The 26,384-nt window shown below is 40.5% G+C and overlaps 2 protein-coding genes across 2 annotated transcripts in view; one reads left to right on the top strand and one right to left on the bottom strand.

The window, feature by feature from the left end:
* Window positions 1–12,713, top strand: part of LOC124134815 (beta-1,3-galactosyltransferase 5-like) — a 57,095-nt gene extending 44,382 nt beyond the window's left edge. Inside the window, exons 2-3 of the mRNA XM_048403773.1 lie at window positions 1,895–1,973; window positions 7,701–12,713. Coding sequence (XP_048259730.1) covers window positions 8,856–9,848 — 993 coding nt within the window. The 5' untranslated portion in view covers window positions 1,895–1,973; window positions 7,701–8,855 and the 3' untranslated portion in view covers window positions 9,849–12,713. The remainder of the gene's footprint in view (window positions 1–1,894; window positions 1,974–7,700) is intronic.
* LOC124134812 (threonine aspartase 1-like) overlaps window positions 1–26,384 on the bottom strand; it is an 86,243-nt gene that overhangs the window by 52,496 nt on the left and 7,363 nt on the right. Inside the window, exons 4-6 of the mRNA XM_046499859.2 lie at window positions 20,099–20,219; window positions 19,509–19,593; window positions 18,883–18,962 (exon numbers count right to left, since the gene is read on the bottom strand). Of these exons, the coding sequence (XP_046355815.2) occupies window positions 18,883–18,962; window positions 19,509–19,593; window positions 20,099–20,219 (286 nt within the window). The remainder of the gene's footprint in view (window positions 1–18,882; window positions 18,963–19,508; window positions 19,594–20,098; window positions 20,220–26,384) is intronic.

Here is a 26,384-nt window from a genome sequence, read left to right as displayed (position 1 = left end):
GTGAGGCAACAGGCCAAGTTTTGAACTGACATAAGCTGTTATGGATGGCTTGCATAATATCACACAGTCACGGTAGCAAGGGAATGAAATTATATACCATATTTCCTCGAATAAATGCCCGGTGTATATTTCTTTCAGACTAACTTTCCACTGGTGTTTAACCGCAAAGATGATAATGGGGATGATTCAGTGCATAAAAATTACCCAACACTTAATTGAGGCCTGGCGTTTAATCAAGGAAATACGGTAAAATGTGTAATGGCTTTAGAGTGAGAAATAAATTGTTTTCTGCCTAAAAATTTCATTTACCCTGGACAATATTATAAGAAGGCCAGCCAACTTAGCTACTCAATTTGCAGATTTTTACCCCACAAATATCTTTGAGAGATGGGAAACAAAACAAATATAGCTATCTTTTTAAAAAATACAAGACGACAAAGTCGTTGATATCCAAAAATTTTTTACTGTAAATTAACATTGCTTTAAAAAATATCCAGCTCTATAATGACATTTCGAAAAATATCAAGTTTGGACCAGACAATCTAGTGATTGATAATGAGCAACGCCCCATGCTGTCAGGGTACGATGGTACACAATTAACCAAGTATTTTTTCACGGTGAGTAGTGACTAGATGTTGAAGTCACTCTCAGCACTATAACAGCCACATGATGGCAGGGGGACACAAGCTGGCTTCACACATAGTAGCCCCGTGAAGATCTGGGGTAGAATAGGTCTTAAGTTACCCATGCTTGTTGTAAGAGGCGACTAAGGGGAACGGGTGGTCAGGCTCCCTGACTTGGTTGATGCATGGCATCGTAGCCCAATTGTGTAGATCAATGATCATGATGTTAATCACTGGAATGTCTGGTCCAGACTCGATTATTTACAGACTGCCGTCATAAAGCTGGAATATTGCTGAGTGTGGGGTTAAACAACAAACAAACAAACATCAGACGTTGTACCCACGAGGAGAATCGATCTCAATGAGTGAACACTTCAACCATTAGGTTATGTCAACCGACAATATCCATAATATTAAATGTTTGATTAAATTCGTTTGTCAAGTATTAATATTAGAATCAAAACATCTATCGCTGTAACATAAAGTGTATTGTATGCCAGCGGTTGATTCAGCATTACATTTAATCATATTTTCCATCTTGTTTGCTATGGGCCTAGGCCCTAAAGTACAGAATAAATTCTGTCTGTCTCAACATCCTCTAGGCTGCGCAACTGCCAAGATCAACATGAACAACGGGATCGGGTGGTCAGGCTGGCTGACTTGGTTGATGCATGTCATCGATCCCAATTGCGTTGATTGATGTTCATGATGTCGATCACTGTATTGTCTGGTCCAGACTCGATCATTTACAGACCGAAGTTCTATAGTTGGAATGTTGCTAAGTGCGGCGTTAAACAACAAACAAACAAACAACAAGAACAAAACTTTTCAAAACAAAAAATACAGACACTGCATATTTTATTATACACTAAAACATTAATAACTAGCTTATTCATGCACCAAAATCTATTTTTATCCTTCAAGCTATTGTTTAGATAGATCATGTTAACATATTTGAACTGATGAGGAAAACAAGCGAAGGAAAAAGGATGTGTTATGAATCATTTCTGGAATATTAATAAAATAAAAAACTTGTCTGAAAAAAAACTGTAAGGAGGCAGAAAAACATAATGTCTGTCTGTGTGTCACTGTGACTGAAGATCTGATTAATTTGGCACATTATTAGATGGACATGTAGGAATAAGCTGGTCTGCAGTCATGTGACGGTCTGCATCTGGATAGACGGCTTGTCTGGCATGTGCTTGATACGTGTCTGTTTTGTTTGATCGGTGCAGAGATGAGATGCAGGGTTCGGACTTCCTTGTTTTCAGATGTGGAGGTGATAATGCACATAGCTCCCGAGCTACATGACCCTGTTGCCAGAGACGAGAGGAGACAGTGGATCTCAAGGTAGGACGGACGACTTACATGGTTACAATTAAGAGATAAACCTTGTGTGATTATCGCGAACTGTTACTGATTAGAAAACAACTTGGCTAATACTTAATGGAAGAAAAACTGGTGAGTATGATAACAATTTTCTACTTCTGAGTTATTGGAGGTATTTAGAAATAGGAGGAATGTTCTGTTATCGGGCAAGACAAATTATTTCTTTTTGCAAAGAATGTATGTTAGCATATTTTTTTTTAAAGTTTTTTTTCCAGATTACATAAGACAAATGCCTTGATAATCTACAGGCATTTAAAAAGTAAATTATTGTTATCAGTTTTAAATATATTCCATTGCAATTGACCTCAACTCAATCAAGACAATTTTTTTAAAAAGAAATATATTGTCTGGTCTGGACATGGTTACCATACTGCCATGGCCAAGATGTTATTTACCTACTTGCATTTGTTTTGTTTGTTGTTTTAATGCCTCACTCAGTAATATTACAGTTATATGGTGATGGCCGGTAAATAATCAAGTCTGGACTATCCGGTGATTGATACTAAGAGCAATATTCCACATCACTGGGGTACATGCGGGTTGCACTATCAACCACGTCAATGTGCCTGACCAACTGGTCTATTAGCTAAACTCTCTTGACTAGCACCAGTTCCTGGGTACCAGATGCAACCAGGAAACCACATGAGGCTCCTGTTTAAATGTTTGATATTGAGAAAAAGAACCAATCAAAATAATTTTCTGGTTCCAGATTATCCATAATCTAATCCAGAATCCAGAATAGATTCAAAATGTCTTTTTGCTTGCAGTTCTGTTGAAATGTTTACCTTGAAATCTTTAAAGGTTTGAAATTAATCTCAAATCAACTATGAGATTTTTTTTATACTGCCTCCTGCTAACTGTCATTTAGACCACAAAATCGGTAACAAAGAAAACCAAATTGGTCTTGCCTAATCGCCAAATATCACGTGTATTGATTACATCATATTTCCACTGTATTTTGTGACTCATTCAATGAATTCATGAATAAAGAGAGTGGCTGTATCTGACATGATACATCAGACTGAAGCTGTTTGAGATGGGTGTGATAGTTTCCCCACCATATCACACCACGCCAACGTGTGTCACTGGGCATTAGCTCCAAAACCTAGTGTTATGAGGTTACTATATCATTAGTGTTATGAGGTTACTATATCATTAGTGTTATGAGGTTACTATATCATTAGTGTTATGAGGTTACTATATCATTAGTGGTATGAGGTTACTATATCATTAGTGTTATGAGGTTACTATATCATTAGTGTTATGCCCCTTTGTAAACAGACAGTTTTTTCCATCGCACACATTTTAGAATGTTTGATCATGTTTGCTTAGTTACGGTATGTATAATATGTTCTTCTTGATTAAGATGTCATGTTCATGTGTTTTAAATGTTGTCTTGGACCTGTAAGATCCGGGGTAGAATTGGTCTTCAGCAACCCTTGCTTGCCGTAAAAGGCGACTATGCTTGTCGTAAGAGGTGACTAACGGGATCAGGTGGTCAGGCTCACTGACTTGGTTGATGTAAGTCATCGATCCCATTGGTGTGGATCGATGCTCATGATGTCAATCACTGGATTGTCTGGTTCAGACTCGATTATTTACAGACTGCCGTCATATAGCTGAATATTGCTGAGTGTGGCGTAAAACAACAAACCAACCAACTAATGCTGTCTTGGGAATGCCAGTTAGCCTGAGGGGTCGGTTGTGACTGAGGATTTAGTAAAGACACCATGTTTTGAACTACAGTCATTGTTGTTGACTCATGATTTAAGACAAGGTGTAGCACTATCATCATTGGCTTTGGTTCTCAACATTGACAAATACACAATTTTCCCCCAAGAGATATTTTTGTTTCCAAATATCAAATTTATGCCAAATATCTCCCTCAAAACTTCTTGGTTACTGATTCGTTGTTCACAGAGACAAAAATAGTCTTCTTCAAGAAATCTCTTATTTTGCAGCTGTGTTTTTTTTTGTTCATTTAAGGTATCTAGTTTACAGAATTTAATATTTTTCTAAATTTCATTCCATTATCATATAAATAGTTAGTTAGCTCTCCGTGTAATCTTGCTGTATTTCGGCACAACTTTTAGCAATAACTTGCAACCAGAAATAAGTTGATAGTGACAAAGTATTTTGCTCAAATTACATTATTTGGGTGAATGATAGACAACAGATAATATGACAATGAATGCTCCCATTGACGTTGGGATGCTAAAAAGAAGAGAACAGATATGTTACAAATAAAAACAGATATGTTTCAAATGAAAACAGATATGTTACAAATGAAAACAGATACGTTACAAATGTAAACAGATATGTTACAAATGAAAACAGATATGTTACAAATGAAAACAGATACGTTACAAATGAAAACAGATATGTTACAAATGAAAACAGGTACGTTACCATGTGTTTGCCATGGGTGTCACTTCTAATCTAATCTGAACTAAACTCTTTCCAAGTAAACAGAGACACTTTATAATTTATACAATATGAAAAAATCGGCACATACTTCATTATTATGAACGACATGTACATGTTACACAAAAACAGACACGCAGCCTTTCAAACTGATTCCGTAACACTGCTATTTACCATTTGGATCAGTATGAACAATGTATGAACAAACTGTGCAATCCATACATAATCCAAGCATCCTGCTATATAAGCATTTCATGAAATAGGTATCAGCTATATGACATATTGCAGTAAATGTAAACTTACCTATTTTTCAAATGAACTTGATGTCGACCTGTGACGTGACGTTGGGAATAGAAATGAAAATGTGGTTTTCCTTTTCTCATATTTGGTATTGTTCATTTACCAGAGGTTTTAAAATTCGCTTTTCAGAAATATCCATTCTATGTAAACTAGTAATGTATCTATCTGTAACATATTTGTCCCAATCTCCCGAAAAGGCTTAAAGGCTGGTTTCATGTAAGAAGTAGTTTCAGATCATCAAACAGACCGCCATGGTGTTCACTCATAAAGTTTTATGCTTAGGAAAATTGAAATCAGTCCATGAAGCAGAAATTGTAATTAACTTTGGTAACCTTTCTGTTTCAATTTCATATTCATTTACATTTTCTGTGAAATGTTTTGAGTGAGTGAGTGAGTATGGTTTTACACCGCTTTTAGCAATATTCCAGCAATATCACGGCGGGGGACACCAGAAATGGGCTTCACACATTGTACCCATGTCGGGAATCAAACCCGGGTCTTTTGCGTGACGAGCGAACGTTTTAACCACTAGGCTACCCGACCGCCCCGTGAAATGTTTTGAAGTAATGAACCGAAAATGTCATATTATGTTTGCACACATGTAACACTTGCCCAGTTGGCTTGATTGCACTCTTTTAATATGTGATGTCCACCTTACATATTGATAAATACAACACCTTGCAATTACCAACACATAAATAATTCCCTCTACCAGTACCGTGAGCAGTTTTGTGACTTTTAAACATCAAACCTAACAAGAAAACATTATTTTTTATATATTATATTTTATATCAAAAGACATCAGGGTGAGATTTTATTTATCATCCAACATCATTCTTCCAACTTTTTCAGTTTGTAGACAGTAATAACTAGTGTCTTAAGTGTAAAAAGTACATTCTAACATCTTCAGTCGCAGAGCCATTAGTGATGTCATTTGACTGTGATGTCATTGTAACCAATGATATAACAATGGTCTGCAAAGCATTGTGATATCTACAATGAAGATATATAGAATACTAAACAAGCTCCTGTGTAATACCAATTTTATGAAAGTCGTGAATGGTTGTGGTTTCTGCCTCGCTTTCACGAGTCAGAAACCACAACTATTCACAAGTTTCATAAAATTGGTTTTACACGGGAGTGAGTTTAGTATTATATTTATTACTTGCCATTTATAACATTTTTAAAATTATACTGTTGAGTGTGAATAGGCCCGACCCACGGCATAATCCAATTGAGTTTAACTGAATAATACTTCAAACACATCAAAAGATGAAACGTATGAATTTAATACCATACAACGGTCCACCTTTAGAATTCAGTCGTCCGTTCCACAAAATTATCATAGCACTAAGGTTATTGCAACTCACATACTTTACCTAGACTTACGACTGTCTTTGCGCTACAGTACGATCACCTTGTGGAACGAGGCCTTGCACCTCAAAGTTTACAATCACATCACAATACCCGATGACGTAATTTGTGGAATTTTGTTGCAAGATCCATCGGCGAAACAATGCCATGTGACGTCAGTGACGTCAGTCTAGCAACAATGTCATTGAATAAGCCAAGGGATGTCGAGAGCTTTCAATATTTGTTCGTGAAACTTGTTCCGAGAGTACATAAGCACACGTTTTGGTATTACACAATGTGTAATACAGCTGTATGTTTACTAAACGTGTGATCTCTTCACGGCCAAGTAATAAAACGCTTGATCTCACCCAAGCCATATCTCCTGTGGGAACCAGTTTTGGATGATAATGTCACTTTATCAGAGATACAGTAAACTACGTTTATAACGAACACATTTATAACAAACTGACGGCTAACACAAACTTGTGTTTTGTCCCGGCTATTTGCAATATATATGCTGTATATATGCTTACAATGAACTACGATTATAAGGAACTAAAATTAGCGGTCCTTTCGAGTGTGTTATTACCTTAGTATACTGTATATGACAAAATTAGAGCCAATGCAAAAAAGAACTTCTGGCTGCATTTCATGGAGAATGGATGTATATCAGCTTCAAGGATATAAAGCCTGAAGTGAAGCAGGTCTTTCACCTTTTTTTTACTTCTGTGAAATATACAAGCATGCAGGCAATCAAACTTTTTATAGATGACTTCTTGATGTTTGTAATCATACTGACATGTTTCCATGACAACACTGAGTGACTGGTCACTCTCTCAGGTACACTTATTGACTCTACATTTTATACTCAAAACAAAAGCAAACACAGACATGAAGTAATACCCCTCTGAATTTAATTACCAATAAAACTTTCAGTAGATTTCCATTTTGAAGGCTACCAAGAGAAGTGACGCTGTTAATGGCTGCGATGTCTAACAGAAATTAATTTTAAAAAAAGAGGCAACAAAAAATGATAACCTCCAAATCAGTTCGCTACCCCTTTTACAATAATTATGATAATACTTCTCAGTTGTATTTGATGTTTCATTTAAAAAGTCTGATATTGAAATCTCTCATCTGCAAAATATATTTAATGTCATAAACATGGTAACATAAAGTGCAACATCTGTGACAGCAGTCTAAAGGTTAATACTTGAAACCATCTTCTGCCAAACTTCACAACTTAAATCTACAAATTCAAATTTTGATGTTTGGGAGTTACCCATTTTATAGCAATTACATGGTAACATAAAGTGCAACATCTGTGACAGCAGTCTAAAGGTTAATACTTGAAACCATCTTCTGCCAAACTTCACAACTTAAATCTACAAATTCAAATTTTGATGTTTGGGAGTTACCCATTTTATAGCAATTAAATTATTGATCCTCATGGGGGTTTAGTGACTTTAGTTTCCTGGACTGCTGTATACACAAACCCTGGGCATACTGTAAAAGTTGTCACATTTTTATTCACAGAAACATATATATTTCCACCCCTTGTTGAATAAATACACAGAGACTCTAACTGCCTGAGTTGGATCTGTTTTTCAGATGCTCGGCTGAAGTTGATATGAGCTGACTTCTTCCCAAACAACAAAGAGAAGTATGTTGAAGAATCAAACAACGACTTGTGCCAAAACAACGAAGAACATGTCAAAGGATGAAACAACATCAACAACAATAACAACAACATCATACCAACGAAGGACCAAAGTTTGCAGGCCATCAGACAGGAGCCATTTAGAGCTGACGGAAACACCTCAGGCCTAATTTAACAACCAGTTGCATCCAACTTCACAATGTTGGAAGGAAATGTATTCTGGGAAAATAATCCTACTGAATCTGACTATGCAAGGAACCAATAAAGTGCCAACATATCTATCCAACTGAATCCATTATCCTACATGCCATTTCAACCTTCCAGTTTACTACTTATAATCAAACACGTCACATTTGTTAGCTGCAAAGACCAAAGGAGAATTACCAAATACAATGATACTAAACGTGAAAGGTCATCTAAGTTTGGGCAATAAGATTTGAATATTGTGTTTTTACATACATTGAATGAATTGTATATTTCATATTGTACCCCTATTGGTATGTTTAGCTAATGAATCTCATTTGGCAGTATTCAGATGAACCCCTATTGGTAGTGTTCAAATAATGTTCACCTTTTGGTAGTGTTCAAATAATGTTCACCCACTGGTAGTGTTCAACTATTGTTCACCCGTTGGTAGTGTTCAAATAATGTTCACTTATTGCTAGTGTTCAACTATTGTTCACCTATTGCTAGTGTTCAACTAATGTTCACCTATTGCGAGTGTTCAACTAATGTTCACCTATTGCTAGTGTTCAACTATTGTTCGCCTATTGCTAGTGTTCAACTAATGTTCACCTATTGCTAGTGTTCAACTATTGTTCACCTATTGCGAGTGTTCAACTATTGTTCACCTATTGCTAGTGTTCAACTATTGTTCACCTATTGCTAGTGTTCAACTATTGTTCACCTATTGCTAGTGTTCAACTATTGTTCACCTATTGCGAGTGTTCAACTAATGGTCACCTATTGCTAGTGTTCAACTATTGTTCACCTATTGCTTGTGTTCAACTAATGTTCACCTATTGCTAGTGTTCAGCTCATATCTCCTATGATAATGTATAGATAATGAATCCCTATTGACAGTGAGGTAGTGTTCACCTGTCAGCATGTTTAGCTGTGCTTTCCTCAAAGTGATGAACAAACCTAGGCTCCGGACCAAAGCTTTGACAGTATCAGCCATTTTTTGGTGTCTTGTGTTTGTATGGGTAAACACCAACTACAGCGATGAAGAAGTGCTCAAATGGATAACGGTGTCAGACAACAAACTTAAGGATCCATTGCTCAATCGCCACCAGTTCTCCTACTCACTAAACACAGACATCTGCCAGTCAAGAAAAGCAGACATAGTTGTTATTGTCCACACAGCCGTAGATAATTCGCTTCGCAGGATGAAGTCACGTGATACATGGGCAGGCATTGTCCAGATAGACCAACATTCCATAGTGACTATCTTCATGGTAGGGCAAACAATGGACTATTCTATGCAACGACTGTTAGTACAGGAGTCCCGATACCACAATGATATTGTACAGGGTAATTTTCTAGACTCTTACAGAAATTTGACATATAAGCACATCATGGCATTAGGCTGGGTTAATACCCATTGCCCAGATGCTAAATTAATTGTGAAAACTGACGATGATGTGTTAGTGAATTTATTCAATTTAGCCACATATATTTACAAATATGGATTCCAGAACGACTTTCTGTATTGTCTGTCATACACTTTTGCCTTTCCGAAAAGAATCTCCGGTGACAAGTGGTACGTGGGATACAACGATTACCCGTTCATGATGTACCCTGTGTTCTGTTCAGGCGCAGCATACCTTATCTCGCCCAATGCAGCTATGAAGTTATTCCAAGCATCAAGTGATATCCGATTCTTTTGGATAGATGATTTATATGTGACTGGATTTCTGGTGTTGAAAGTGGGCCTACGACACACGCAGATGATCCCCGGCCATGATTTTGTGAACACGTCAACACTGACCAAGGACTCCATGTTTCTGGATGCTCAGCATGTCTGGTATTCTCAGTGGGACTACATCATCAAGTCTGTTCCAAGCACACTCTTTTACAAAGCAGCATATCTATCGTGATACAAAGTTGGATTCAGTGTCTTATAGTTTCTTCTGTTCAGTTCAAGTGAGTGAGTATGGTTTTACGCCGCTTTTAGCAATATGCCAGCAATATCATGGTTGGGGACACCAGAAATGGGCTTTACACATTGAGTCCGAACTCGGGTCTTCAGTGGGATGAGCAAACGCTTTAACCACCTGGCTACCCGACAACTCCTGTTCAGTTCAAACGTACTGCAATATTATACATAACCGCTAAACATTTCAGGTATAATACAAAATAACTGAATATACGTTATAACGGTAACATATACATTAGAGTGAGTGAGTGAGTGAGTATGGTTTTACGCCACTTTTAGCAATATTCCAGCAATATCACATCGGGGGACACCAGAAATGGGCTTCACACATTGTACCCATGTCGGGAATCGAACCCGGGTCTTTGGCGTGACGAGCTAACGCTTTAACCACTAGGCTACCCGACCGCCCCCATATACATTAGAAATGTTTTGAGAGATTTTTATAGTTACTCCTTCTGTTTACCATACAGAACAAGACATATTGTTACCAACACTAATGGTTTTATGATTCCTTCATTATTGAGATATATATCTAATTTTTATTTCTGCTTTATTTCAAAGATACACTATGAGAAAGAGAAACTATCACATATTTACTAATTTAGATTTTTAACAATGCATCAGCTTTGAAGGGTTTATTTTAGTCCTTATGATAATGCATTACACTGCAGTAGTTTCACACTCACACAATTTCAATACTTTAACATACATACAATTTTACAATGTCAGTACTACCGTATTTATACAAGTTCATTACTTTACGTTTTTTAAAATATTGATAAAAGGTATGAAATAATCTTCCCTTTTGTAAGAATGACCTCTGAGTGTGGCTGAGGCGTGAAAAACATGTTGAACATATTGACAAATGTAAGATTCAGTGGCAATCTTTATAGACAGCAGATCCTTAGTTTTCCACTTTTTCAATTTAAACCAATGATATTATCTAACATACTTCCATATTAATTTATGGATTGGGCCTCCATTAGTCAACAAACCTCTTATTTTATTTACATATGGATCTGTATTCTATGGCAAATAGTTTCGACAAATTTGTTTTATTTAATGACATATTTTTACACATTCCTTGTGTAAATAAATGTTGCTGTTGAAAACAGTCATGAAGGAACCAGCTGTAGATCATTTAGCAGTGACAGGAACTAAACTGCAACATCATTGGACCAATAATACACAACTTGATTTTGTCTCGTTATCTTAACATGTAGGGAAGTGCTGCAAAGCAGTGGGTTGCCACGAGGCATGAGTAAGTGAGGATTAACGTTGCTTTGTATTTTAGTTGTATCAGGGCGAATCAGCTCTATGTGAGAGGTGAGGCTTTAATGTGATGCAGGTCTTACACGTTTTACTTCATGACAAGAACATCACAATAAAGGCATCCAGAAAACAAGCAGTTAATAAATCAAGGTTGTGAACACTGCAGGGGACGTAGCATTAGTTGACTGCCAGCTCACTTCAGGTTTGACTGCAGCAGCAATCCCTGTGAAGGTCAACATCAAGAGGTACCGAAAGGCTTCCAGACAAGTATCCCTAACATAAAATATGTAACAGTGGTTTTCCCCTTTTTGAACTCAAGATGTAGGAGTAAGAACGACTCAATTCCATTGATTGCTAATTCATGTTTTTTTTTGTAAAAAATTGTGAAACTAAACTATTTATTGAAAAAATTAAGTTTGGTTTTCTATGTCCACATATCATTCAAATGTAAATCCAGTAAATTATCAGCTATTGCATAAAACTGTGTCATATTTTCTTCCATTCTTCATGACACCCTCTATATTTCTTGCTTGAAATTCCTGTTGCATGTACAGTGCACCATGTGAGACAACTAGCTTATTTTTGCAGGTAATAACTTAACACAATGAAATAAAAGCAGCGACTTATGGGTGGGACTGACCTGGTGCACTTGTAGTGAGACATGTCTTGGGAGATGTCCATGTACACTGGTAGTGAGAGACATGTCTTGGGAGATGTCCATGTACACTGGTAGTGAGACACGTCTTCGGAGATGTCCATGTACACTGGTAGTGCGACACGTGTCTTGGGAGATGTCCTTGTACACTGGTAGTGTGAGACATGTCTTGGGAGATGTCCATGTACACTGGTAGTGAGACATGTCTTGGGAGATGTCCATGTACACTGGTAGTGAGACATGTCTTGGGAGATGTCCGTGTACACTGGTAGTGAGACACGTGTCTTGGGAGATGTCCTTGTACACTGGTAGTGTGAGACATGTCTTGGGAGATGTCCATGTACACTGGTAGTGAGACACGTGTCTTGGGAGATGTCCTTGTACACTGGTAGTGTGAGACATGTCTTGGGAGATGTCCATGTACACTGGTAGTGAGACATGTCTTGGGAGATGTCCATGTACACTGGTAGTGAGACACGTGTCTTGGGAGATGTCCTTGTACACTGGTAGTGCGAGACATGTCTTGGGAGATGTCCATGTACACTGGTAGTGAGACATGTCTTGGGAGATGTCCATGTACACTGGTAGAGAGACATGTCTTGGGAGATGTCCGTGTACACTGGTAGTGTGAGACATGTCTTGGGAGATGTCCGTGTACACTGGTAGTGAGACATGTCTTGAGAGATGTCCATGTACACTGGTAGTGTGAGACATGTCTTGGGAGATGTCCTTGTACACTGGTAGTGAGACATGTCTTGGGAGATGTCCATGTACACTGCTAGTGAGACATGTCTTGGGAGATGTCCATGTACACTGGTAGTGAGACATGTCTTGGGAGATGTCCTTGTACACTGCTAGTGAGACATGTCTTGAGAGATATCCATGTACACTGCTAGTGAGACACGTCTTGGGAGATGTCCATGTACACTGGTAGTGAGACATGTCTTGAGAGATGTCCATGTACACTGGTAGTGTGAGACATGTCTTAAGGGATGTCCATGTACACTGGTAGTGAGACATGTCTTGGGAGATGTCCTTGTACACTGGTAGTGAGAGACATGTCTTGGGAGATGTCCGTGTACACTGCTAGTGAGACATGTCTTGGGAGATGTCCATGTACACTGGTAGTGAGACATGTCTTGGGAGATGTCCATGTACACTGGTAGTGAGACATGTCTTGAGAGATATCCATGTACACTGCTAGTGAGACATGTCTTGGGAGATGTCCATGTACACTGGTAGTGAGACATGTCTTGGGAGATGTCCATGTACACTGGTAGTGAGACATGTCTTGGGAGATGTCCATGTACACTGGTAGTGAGAGACATGTCTTGAGAGATATCCATGTACACTGGTAGTGAGACATGTCTTGGGAGATGTCAATGTACACTGGCAGTGAGAGACATGTCTTGGGAGATGTCCATGTACACTGGTAGTGAGACATGTCTTGGGAGATGTCCATGTACACTGGTAGTGAGACATGTCTTGGGAGAAGTCCTTGTACACTGGTAGCGAGACATGTCTTGGGAGATGTCTGTGTACACTGGTAGCGAGACATGTCTTGAGAGATGTCCTTGTACACTGGCAGAGAGACATGTCTTGAGAGATGTCCATGTACACTGGTAGTGAGACATGTCTTGGGAGATGTCCGTGTACACTGGTAGTGAGACATGTCTTGAGAGATGTCCGTGTACACTGGTAGTGAGACATGTCTTGAGAGATGTCCATGTACACTGGTAGTGAGACATGTCTTGAGAGATGTCCGTGTACACTGGTAGTGAGACATGTCTTGAGAGATGTCCTTGTACACTGGTAGTGAGACATGTCTTGAGAGATGTCCATTACACTGGCAGAGAGACATGTCTTGAGAGATGTCCTTGTACACTGGTAGTGAGACATGTCTTGAGAGATGTCCATTACACTGGTAGTGAGACATGTCTTGAGAGATGTCCTTGTACACTGGTAGTGAGACATGTCTTGAGAGATGTCCATGTACACTGGTAGTGAGACATGTCTTGAGAGATGTCCATGTACACTGGTAGTGAGACATGTCTTGAGAGATGTCCATGTACACTGGTAGTGAGACATGTCTTGAGAGATGTCCATGTACACTGGTAGTGAGACATGTCTTAAGGGATGTCCATGTACACTGGTAGTGAGACATGTCTTGAGAGATGTCCATGTACACTGGTAGTGAGACATGTCTTGGGAGATGTCCGTGTACACTGGTAGTGAGACATGTCTTGCGAGATGTCCGTGTACACTGGTAGTGAGACATGTCTTGAGAGATGTCCGTGTACACTGGTAGTGAGACATGTCTTGAGAGATGTCCATGTACACTGGTAGTGAGACATGTCTTGAGAGATGTCCATGTACACTGGCAGTGAGATACATGTCTTGAGAGATGTCCTTGTACACTGGTAGTGAGACATGTCTTGAGAGATGTCCATGTACACTGGCAGTGAGACATGTCTTGAGAGATGTCCGTGTACACTGGTAGTGAGAGACATGTCTTGAGAGATGTCCGTGTACACTGGCAGAGAGACATGTCTTGAGAGATGTCCATGTACACTGGTAGTGAGACATGTCTTGAGAGATGTCCATTACACTGGTAGTGAGACATGTCTTGGGAGATGTCCATGTACACTGGTAGTGAGACATGTCTTGGGAGATGTCCATGTACACTGGTAGTGAGACATGTCTTGGGAGATGTCCATTACACTGGTAGTGAGACATGTCTTGAGAGATGTCCGTGTACACTGGCAGAGAGACATGTCTTGAGAGATGTCCATGTACACTGGTAGTGAGACATGTCTTGGGAGATGTCCATGTACACTGGCAGTGAGACATGTCTTGAGAGATGTCCGTGTACACTTGTAGTGAGACATGTCTTGGGAGATGTCCGTGTACACTGGCAGAGAGACATGTCTTGGGAGATGTCAATGTACACTGGTAGTGAGACATGTCATGAGAGATGTCCATTACACTGGAAGTGAGACATGTCTTTGGAGATGTCCATGTACACTGGTAGTGAGACATGTCTTGGGAGATGTCCATGTACACTGGTAGTGAGACATGTCTTGGGAGATGTCCATTACACTGGAAGTGAGACATGTCTTGGGAGATGTCCATTACACTGGTAGTGAGACATGTCTTGGGAGATGTCCATGTACACTGGTAGTGAGACATGTCTTGGGAGATGTCCATGTACACTGGTAGTGAGACATGTCTTGGGAGATGTCCATTACACTGGAAGTGAGACATGTCTTTGGAGATGTCCATGTACACTGGTAGTGAGAGACATGTCTTGGGAGATGTCCATGTACACTGGTAGTGAGACATGTCTTGGGAGATGTCCATGTACACTGGTAGTGAGACATGTCTTGGGAGATGTCCATTACACTGGAAGTGAGACATGTCTTGGGAGAAGTCTATGTACACTGGTAGTGAGACATGTCTTGGGAGAAGTCTATGTACACTGGTAGTGAGACATGTCTTGGGAGATGTCCATTACACTGGAAGTGAGACATGTCTTGGGAGATGTCCATTACACTGGTAGCGAGACATGTCTTGGGAGATGTCCATGTACACTGGTAGTGAGAGACATGTCTTGGGAGATGTCCATTACACTGGAAGTGAGACATGTCTTTGGAGATGTCCATTACACTGGTAGTGAGACATGTCTTAGGAGATGTCCATTAACACTGGTAGTGAGACATGTCTTGGGAGAAGTCTATGTACACTGGTAGTGAGACATGTCTTGGGAGAAGTCTATGTACACTGGTAGTGAGACATGTCTTGGGAGATGTCCATGTACACTTGTAGTGAGACATGTCTTGGGAGATGTCCATGTACACTGGTAGTGAGACATGTCTTGGGAGATGTCCATGTACACTGGCAGAGAGACATGTCTTGGGAGATGTCCGTGTACACTGGTAGTGAGAGACATGTCTTGGGAGATGTCCATTACACTGGAAGTGAGACATGTCTTGGGAGATGTCCATTACACTGGAAGTGAGACATGTCTTGGGAGATGTCCATTACACTGGTAGCGAGACATGTCTTGGGAGATGTCCATGTACACTGGTAGTGAGAGACATGTCTTGGGAGATGTCCATTACACTGGAAGTGAGACATGTCTTTGGAGATGTCCATTACACTGGTAGTGAGACATGTCTTAGGAGATGTCCATTAACACTGGTAGTGAGACATGTCTTGGGAGAAGTCTATGTACACTGGTAGTGAGACATGTCTTGGGAGAAGTCTATGTACACTGGTAGTGAGACATGTCTTGGGAGATGTCCATGTACACTGGCAGAGAGACACGTCTTGGGAGATGTCCTTGTACACTGGTAGTGAGAGACACGTGTCTTGGGAGATGTGGGGGCACGGGTGGCCCAGTCATCTAAGGCACCGCGATTGGCTGTGCAGAGTTGCGTCCCTTGGGCACGCCAGAAACCTATGATTGTGGGTTCGAATCCCAGTTCGCCCCGATTATGTTTCTAGATTTGTCAGCACCATACCAGTGCTCGTTGGGTTTCTAGGAAGTGGTAAACATCTGAGACCTGCATCACTTTGGGCTTTCCTGCCACATTAAGCTGATATAACTGGAATACTGTTAAAAGCAGTGTTAAACCCAACTCACTCACTCACTCTTGGTACACCAATGTAAAGCATGTGTATTGACCTGATCATCATAGCACATCACTTCAATGGATCTAATTAACCATGACGTTGGTACCATTCAACTTTTACCACAGACAGATTTCTTAAACATGTTTTAATGCCACATGCAAAACAAAAATTCCAAGCAAAAACATAAAATAACCCTTTCTAATTTTTTATTAATTTCTACCATAAAACCCTGGAATAATAAAAAAGAAATAAAATAATAGAAACAAGTAGTTAACGAAAGGCCTGACAATTTTTACAAATAATAGATTTACATGAGGTTTGTTAGCTAGTCTTTGTTCCAGCTGAGACAATTGCTGTTTTGCATGCAAGCAGTACTGACTCGAGACATTTTGTCATGTATCACTGTAGCTCATGATCAGACTTTGATTGCCATTCCTATGTACCATTGCTCAATTACAAGGTATTACTTCTAAATATATGTTCATATTTTACCATTCCTGCAAACACATCCTTATTTATTGTCATGTTTCTCTTGCCATGATTCTTTATTTGAAGAAATAAATGAAAAAACCCAGCTTGTATTATCTTATTTTGATGAGCAATACCGTATTCGACATAATAAGCGCCCCGCTCTAATAGGCGCCCATGTCTATATTTGCTAATATATTGACTTGTGAACAATCCCAAGTAACACCCCTTCCGATTGATTAATGTACTGAAGACTTATTCATTCGTGTATAATACACACTCGTGTGTTATATGCACCCTTAATTATGGGCAATTAAATTCTGGAAAAATATATCTGTCGTTATAATACGCACAGACTTTTATTTTGTATAATTTCAGGCTGTCAGCATAAACCACGAAATTTTATTCCAATAAGAGCCCCCTATTTCTAATTTTGAGAACACCCTGGGCGCTTATTACGTTGAATACGGTAGTTCAGTAATTCTTGAATAAAAATATGCCCGTACGTGGTTTCGTGCTGATCAGCTAATTAAAGGTCATTGTTTGTATGTTCTGATTCGCCTGACTTTGTCCTTACCATTCTCACCTAACCGTTGTACTGAATTCTATGGTGCTTTGCTAAAAGATCAAAGGCGCTGACTGTACTTTATCCTGTGATAAAGTACGCTTTTTGAGTTACATCATAATGGACTGATATCATTGTGCTGTTAAAATTACCTCCCCGTGATCTAACGTATGCTTGGTAGCATAATTCTATCAACGTCAAGCAAGATGGCACATCCACATCAATTTTTGGTGAAATAGTTTCTTTAAACTTGTCTAATATTTGAATATTATCACGTTGGAAGAAATATGGCAAGATGATGTCAACCATCTCGCATGCTGCAGGATTATCACAAATATATTCAAACCATTGTGTCCATGCCACAACAGTCACAAAATTGTCTGAGGCGGGTGCTGGTGCGTCCGAATTATGTCTGTCTTTGGACAAAGGAATGGGTCAACTGCAGTCTACCTCAAAGGTATGAGTGAGTGAGTTGGGTTTGAAACCGCTTTTAACATTATTCCAGTTATATCACAGCGTGTCAGCTTAATGTGGGAGGAAAGCCCCAAGTGATGCAGGTCCTAGACGTTTACCACTTCGGTGAAACCCACGAGCAGGGGTATGGTGCTGACAAACCTAGAAACATAATTGGGGCGAACCGGGATTCGAACCCACAATCATAGGTTTCTGGCGTGCCCAAGGGACGCAACTCTGCACAGCGAATTGCGGCTCTAGACGACTGGGCCACCCGTGGCCCCGCATGAAAAGGAATTGAAACTGGACCAGCAATGATCCACATCATCAGGGCAGTCACAGAATCAGCAACACAACACAGTGGCATGAAATGGAATTGAAACTGGACCAGCAATGACAGACTTTAAAAAGGTATAATGTCACACAATCAGTGACATCAAAGCTGCAAATTGATTTGATATGGAAAAACAATCAGAAACACATGACATGGCTATATTATGTAACAAGAATGAGTTTATTAAAGTTATAACTTAACATACATCGTGGTCCTTAAACAGGCTTTGTACAGTATTTCATTGATAATGTTGTGTGTCTGTATAATGGTGAAGAACAGACCAATGAGATGCTGATTGTATCTGTTTACAATCATGGAAAGGGTGCTGACAAACCAAGCATCTTTTGGGGAAGAATCTGGGATTTTATAGCAAATCTTTGCATTGCTAAGAACACAACCCTGCACTGTAAAATGAAGCACTTTACTCCAATCGGTAATCAGTGCTCCTACAAGAATCTGAAGGACACTTGAGTGCGTAGATGCAATATTTCCTTTTCATAAGCTGTCAAATGTAATACCGGTAACATAAGTACCAATCTTGCAGCTTAAATCATATGAATTGCACCAAAACATAAATGGAAGGCCTCACTGACCTGTTACATGGCCGGCGTCTGCTGTCAGAGTGATGTCCTGTTGATCAGCCCACTGCCTGGCGCCATGAGCTACTAGGATGCTGCAACAGTGGATGGATGGATGGATGGGTGGGTGGATGGATGGATGGATGGGTGGATGGATGGATGGATAGAGAGATGGATGGATGAATGGATGGATGGAACGATGGATCGATGAATGATCGAGAGATGGATGGATGATGGATGGATAGATGGATGATAGAGAGATGGATGGATGAATGGATGAATGGATGGAACGATGGATGATAGAGAGATGGATGGATGGATGGATGGATGGAGAGATGGATGGATGGAGATGGATGGATGGATGGATGGATAGAGATGGATGGATGGATGTATGGAGAGATGGATGTATGGATGGATGGATACAGAGATGGATGGATGGATGGATGGATGGATATATTTAATATTGTTTTATGGCGACTTCTTTCATAATTAAATATAATTTGCCTAAACAATAATGCACTGTTGCCTGTTGCCATTAGTTCCGTCAGCTCTATGACATGGTGTATTCTGGCCTAGCATACTCCTGAAGGGATAACTGAAGCAATATGCGCTGTTGCCTGTTGCCATTACGTGACACTAACCTGGGGGGTATGCGGCCATGAGAGAGACCTCCCTGTACCTGTGTCTGGACCAGTCGCTCTGCAACCTGCACTGGATTCTGCACATCTGAAACAGACACAACTCTCTGAGAGATGGCACACTTGTAACACTGTGAAAAAGATAAACGAAATAACACAGGCCATAGAATCTTGCCTTAGCTGTGCTTTAGTATGACAATCAAGAATGACTGTGAATCTGACTAATCTTTTTCTGTTTGTTGTTTAATGCCACGCTCAGTAGCGATATTTCAGCTATATGATGATGGTCTATGGTGAGCATCGATCCATGCAAATGGGATGAGATGACATGCATCAACCAAGTCTCTGACCACCCGATCCCGTTAGTCACCTCTTATGACAAGCGTGGGTTGCTGAAGACCAATTCTAACCTAGATCTTCACAGGTCACCCGACTCGTGTCACGGTCAAGTCAGTGAAAACATAAACTGAAACCATCCTTACTCCAGACGAGCTAGAGTAGGATCATCACACTCCACTATCCTAATCATTCACCTGGGACAGATAATCTGTGATTCCCCCTAGCTCATTGGTTATTCTCTAATTCCAACTCACCCATGACACACCCGACAGCTCCAGATGTGAGAGTGCGTCCATCCATGACACTGGCATCACACTCCACACACCCTTCGAGAGTCAGGCTGGACCCAAGGCCTGCATTGGTCAGTGGGGAGTCCTGGGAAGAAAGGTTGCATGACCATGTACACGTAGCTTAATAAGGTCATCAGAGACAGTGTCACTGTCAGAGAGTGGAGATTCCTGGGAAGAAAGGTTGCATGACCATGTACACATAGCTTAGTAAGGTCATCAGAGACAGTGTCACTGTCAGAGAGTGGAGATTCCTGGGAAGAAAGGTTGCATGACCATGTACACATAGCTTAATAAGGTCATCAGAGACAGTGTCAGAGTGAGTGAGTGAGTGAGTATGGTTTTACGCTGCTTTCAGCAATATTCCAGCAATGTCATGGCGGGGGACACCAAAAATGGGCTTCACACAATGTACCCATGTCGGGAATCGAACCCAGGTCTTCGGCGTGACAAGCGAACGCTTTAACCACTAGGCTACCCAACCGACCCGACAGCGTCAGAGAGTGGAGATTCCTGGGGAGAAAGGTTGCATGACCATATACCTGTAGCTTACTGAGGTCATAAGAGACAGTTTCAGAGAGCAGAGAGCCCTGGGAAGAAAGGTTGCATGACCATATACACCAAGCTTAATAAGGTCATCAGACACAGTTTCATAGAGTTCAGAGTCCTGAGGAGAAAGGTTGCATGACCATATACACCAAGCTAAATAAGGTCATCAGGCACAGTTTCATAGAGCTCAGAGTCCTGAGGAGAAAGGTTGCATGACCATATACACCAAGCTTAATAAGGTCATCAGACACAGTTTCATAGAGCTCAGAGTCCTGAGGAGAAAGGTTGCATGACCATATACACCAAGCTAAATAAGGTCATCAGACACAGTTTCATAGAGCTCAGAGTCCTGAGGAGAAAGGTTGCATGACCATATACACCAAGCTTAATAAGGTCATCAGACACAGTTTCATAGAGCTCAGAGTCCTGAGGAGAAAGGTTGCATGACCATATACACCAAGCTTAATAAGGTCATCAGACACAGTTTCATAGAGCTCAGAGTCCTTAGGAGGAAGGTTGCATGACCGTATACACCAAGCTTAATAAGGTCATCAGTGACAGTTTCATAGAGCTCAGAGTCCTGGGGAGAAAGGTTGCATGACCATATACACCAAGCTTAATAAGGTCATCAGACACAGTTTCATAGAGCTCAGAGTCCTGAGGAGAAAGGTTGCATGACCATATACACCAAGCTTAATAAGGTCACCAGTGACAGTTTCAGAGAGCTCAGGGTCCTGAGGAGAAAGGTTGCATGACCATATAAACCAAGCTTAATAAGGTCATCAGACACAGTTTCATAGAGCTCAGAGTCCTGAGGAGAAAGGTTGCATGACCATATAAACCAAGCTTAATAAGGTCATCAGACACAGTTTCATAGAGCTCAGAGTCCTGAGGAGAAAGGTTGCATGACCATATACACAAAGCTTAATAAGGTCATCAGACACAGTTTCATAGAGCTCAGAGTCCTGAGGAGAAAGGTTGCATGACCATATACACCAAGCTTAATAAGGTCATCAGTGACAGTTTCATAGAGCTCAGAGTCCTGAGGAGAAAGGCTGCATGACCATATACACCAAGCTTAATAAGGTCATCAGTGACAGTTTCAGAGAGCTCAGAGTCCTGAGGAGAAAGGTTGCATGACCATATACACCAAGCTTAATAAGGTCATCAGTGACAGTTTCAGAAAGCTCAGGGTCCTGAGGAGAAAGGTTGCATGACCATATACACCAAGCTTAATAAGGTCATCTGACACAGTTTCAGAAAGCTCAGGGTCCTGAGGAGAAAGGTTGCATGACCATATACACCAAGCTTAATAAGGTCATCAGTGACAGTTTCAGAGAGCAGAGATTCCAGAGGAGAAAGGTTGCATAACCATATACACCAAGCTTAATAAGGTCATCAGAGAAAGTTTTAGAGAGCAGAGAGTCCTCAGGAGATAGGTTGCATGACCATATACACCAAACTTAATAAGGTCATCAGTGACAGTGTCAGAGAGCGGAGAGTCCTGGGAAGAAAGGTTGCATGACCATATACACCAAGCTTAATAAGGTCATCTGAGACAGTGTCAGAAGGCAGAGATTCCAGAGGAGAAAGTTTGGATGACCATATACACATTGCTTAATAAGGTCATCAGACACAGTTTCATAGAGCTCAGAGTCCTGAGGAGAAAGGTTGCACGACCATATACACCAAGCTTAATAAGGTCATCAGACACAGTTTCAGAGAGCGGAGAGTCCTGAGGAGAAAGGTTGCATGACCATATACACCAAGCTTAATAAAGTCATCAGACACAGTTTCATAGAGCTCAGGGTCCTGAGGAGAAAGGTTGCATGACCATATACATCAAACTTAATAACATCATGAGAGACAGTTTCAGAGAGCGGAGAGTCCTCAGGAGAAAGGTTGCATAACCGTATATACTTAGGTTAATAAGGTCATCAGAGACAGTTTCAGAGAGCAGAGAGTCCTCAGGAGAAAGGTTGCATAACCGTATATACTTAGGTTAATAACGTCATGAGAGACAGTTTCAGAGAGCTCAGAGTCCTGAGGAGAAAGGTTGCATAACCATAAACAAGTCATCATTGTAAGTGTGTGAGTTGGTTGACACCGCTTTGAACAGTATTTTAGTCATATCATAGCATGTCAGCTTAAGTTGAGAAGAAATAGCAAGTTTTGGACCAACTCTTGAATGAACACGTCATGAGAAATTATTGACGAAATAAGGGTTGCAGAGGTAAAATATAATAAAGACCCAGAAAATAAACTGCTCTCAGAATACATTTATTTGACACTGGTGAAATTTGGTGTTGGTGGATCACTTTTATTGAATAAAAATGTTTTAGCAGACAACATGGCAGAGTTTGTAGGGAGAAGGAAACTTTCTTGTATCAGTATATGCTTGAATACAAAGAATTGTTTCATCAATACATCCCCATCTTCCCGAGGCAAGAGCGTCCACTAGCCTTTTTATCAAAGTCTTGTTTCCACCCTTGCCACATCAAGCCCATTTTTCTGTGCTAAATATGATTGAACTATCGAAAGTTCAATCAGAGAACTTTTCACAAAATCAACATCCACGACTGGTACACCTTCATATGAAAGAGATTCACCGCTGCCTGTCTTTGTTGGCACGTTTTTTTCATCAAAAAAACAATTGCCTATGTTTTTGTGTCATGGATTTAATCACGAATGATTTTGTTATCTGGTCAACTAGGTCGTTGCTTAGGTACTTTGTGAAGTTGTATGAGATAAGGATAGTGATCTGATTGGATATCGCGTTTTCATTGCAAGAGGCACAACTTGTGATCTAGGCGAGGTGGCCCCAGGGTCAAGCCAAGAAAAGTGGCCTTGATGTGGCAAGGGTAGAAACTAGGCTTTGATACAGGCTAGTGGACACGCTTGCCTCGGGAAGATGTATATCCCACGTGAGTATCCTGTATATATCACATGATTATGATTATGTCATCATCAGCTGTTGTCGATCCCAATCCTGTCTAAAATGTACTTGGTTGCCTTCGTCATGTTGAGAGTGTCTCAAGGGAGACAATTCAGACAGACATTTCATAAAACCTGCTTCAGCTCTGGGACCCATGCGACTGTGTTAATACAATGTGTTATCACTGTGGAGGAATAACTGGTAATTTTGATTATTTGTTAACATGGTAATGTAATCATCTGGCAACATTTGCCGCATTCCCTGTGGTGCCATGATGCAGTGTATACCAGTGTAACTTGGCATCAGGTCATTCCATCAATGAAATTCTAGGTTTCAATGGGTGCAGAATATTGGATCGATTTCATAACAAAACTCAAAATGAATGAACATCAGAAGGCATGCCTTGCATGGAAAAGACAAATTATATTTACTTTCTTATCATTTATAATTGTGTTAATATTTGCAAATGGGCTTCACATAGTGCATCTGTACCCAACATAATGTGTCTGTGACCACCATAGTGTATCTGTACCCACCATAGTGTATCTGTACCCACCATAGTGTATCTGTACCCACCATACTGTATCTGTACCACCATAGTGTATCTGTACCCACCATACTGTATCTGTACCCACGATAGTGTATCTGTACCCACCATAGTGTATCTGTACCACCATAGTGTATCTGTACCCACCATAGTGTATCTGTACCACCATAGTGTATCTGTACCCACCATACTGTATCTGTACCCACCATAGTGTATCTGTACCCACCATAGTGTATCTGTACCACCATAGAATATCTGTATCCACCATAGTGTATCTGTACCACCATAGTGTATCTGTACCCACCATACTGTATCTGTACCACCATAGTGTATCTGTACCCACCATACTGTATCTGTACCCACCATAGTGTATCTGTACCACCATGGTGTATCTGTACCACCATAGTGTATCTGTACCCACCATACTGTATCTGTACCCACCATAGTGTATCTGTACCCACCATACTGTATCTGTACCCACGATAGTGTATCTGTACCCACCATAGTGTATCTGTACCACCATAGTGTATCTGTACCCACCATAGTGTATCTGTACCACCATAGTGTATCTGTACCACCATAGTGTATCTGTACCCACCATACTGTATCTGTACCCACCATAGTGTATCTGTACCCACCATAGTGTATCTGTACCACCATAGTGTATCTGTACCACCATAGTGTATCTGTACCCACCATACTGTATCTGTACCCACCATAGTGTATCTGTACCCACCATAGTGTATCTGTACCCACCATACTGTATCTATACCACCATACTGTATCTGTACCCACCATAGTGTATCTGTACCCATCATAGTGTATCTGTACCCACCATAGTGTATCTGTACCCACCATAGTGTATCTGTACCCACCATAGTGTATCTGTACCCACCATTTTGTATCTGTACCCATCATAGTGTATCTGTTCCACCATAGTGTATCTGTACCCATCATAGTGTATCTGTACCCACCATACTGTATCTGTACCCATCATAGTGTATCTGTACCCACGATAGTGTATCTGTACCCACCATAGTGTATCTGTACCCACCATACTGTATCTGTACCCACGATAGTGTATCTGTACCCACCATAGTGTATCTGTACCACCATACTGTATCTGTACCCACGATAGTGTATCTGTACCACCATAGTGTATCTGTACCCACCATAGTGTATCTGTACCACCATAGTGTATCTGTACCCACCATAGTGTATCTGTACCCACCATAGTGTATCTGTACCCATCATAGTGTATCTGTACCCATCATAGTGTATCTGTACCCACGATAGTGTATCTGTACCCACCATAGTGTATCTGTACCCACCATATTGTATCTGTACCACCATAGTGTATCTGTACCCACCATAGTGTATCTGTACCACCATACTGTATCTGTACCCACGATAGTGAATCTGTACCACCATAGTGTATCTGTACCCACCATAGTGTATCTGTACCACCATAGTGTATCTGTACCCACCATAGTGTATCTGTACCCACCATAGAGTATATGTACCCACCATAGTGTATCTGTACCCACCATAGTGTATCTGTACCACCATACTGTATCTGTACCACCATAGTGTATCTGTACCCACCATAGTGTATCTGTACCACCAAAGTGTATCTGTACCACCATACTGTATCTGTACCACCATAGTGTATCTGTACCCACCATAGTGTATCTATACCACCATAGTGTATCTGTACCACCATAGTGTATCTGTACCCACCATAGTGTATATGTACCACCATAGTGTATATGTACCCACCATAGTGTATCTGTACCACCTACTGTATCTGTACCCACCATAGTGTATATGTATCCACCATACTGTATCTGTACCCACCATAGTGTATATGTACCCAACATACTGTATCTGTACCCATCATAGTGTATCTGTACCACCATAGTGTATCTGTACCACCATAGTGTATCTGTACCCACCATGGTGTATCTGTACCACCATAGTGTATCTGTACCCACCATAGTGTATCTGTACCAACCATAGTGTATCTGTACCACCATGGTGTATCTGTACCCACCATAGTGTATCTGTACCCACCATAGTGTATCTGTACCCACCATAGTGTATCTGTACCACCATAATGTATCTGTCCCCACCATAATGTATCTGTACCACCATAGTGTATCTGTACCCCACATAGTGTATCTGTACCACCATAGTGTTTCTGTACCCATCGTACTGTATCT

This window comes from Haliotis rufescens, unplaced genomic scaffold (genome assembly GCF_023055435.1).
Source record: "Haliotis rufescens isolate VD_foot unplaced genomic scaffold, xgHalRufe1.0.p SCAF_3, whole genome shotgun sequence".
NCBI classification, from domain to species: Eukaryota; Metazoa; Mollusca; class Gastropoda; order Lepetellida; family Haliotidae; genus Haliotis; species Haliotis rufescens.
Note: the sequence above shows the minus strand (reverse complement) of the source record. Positions and strands in the feature narration are given on the sequence as shown.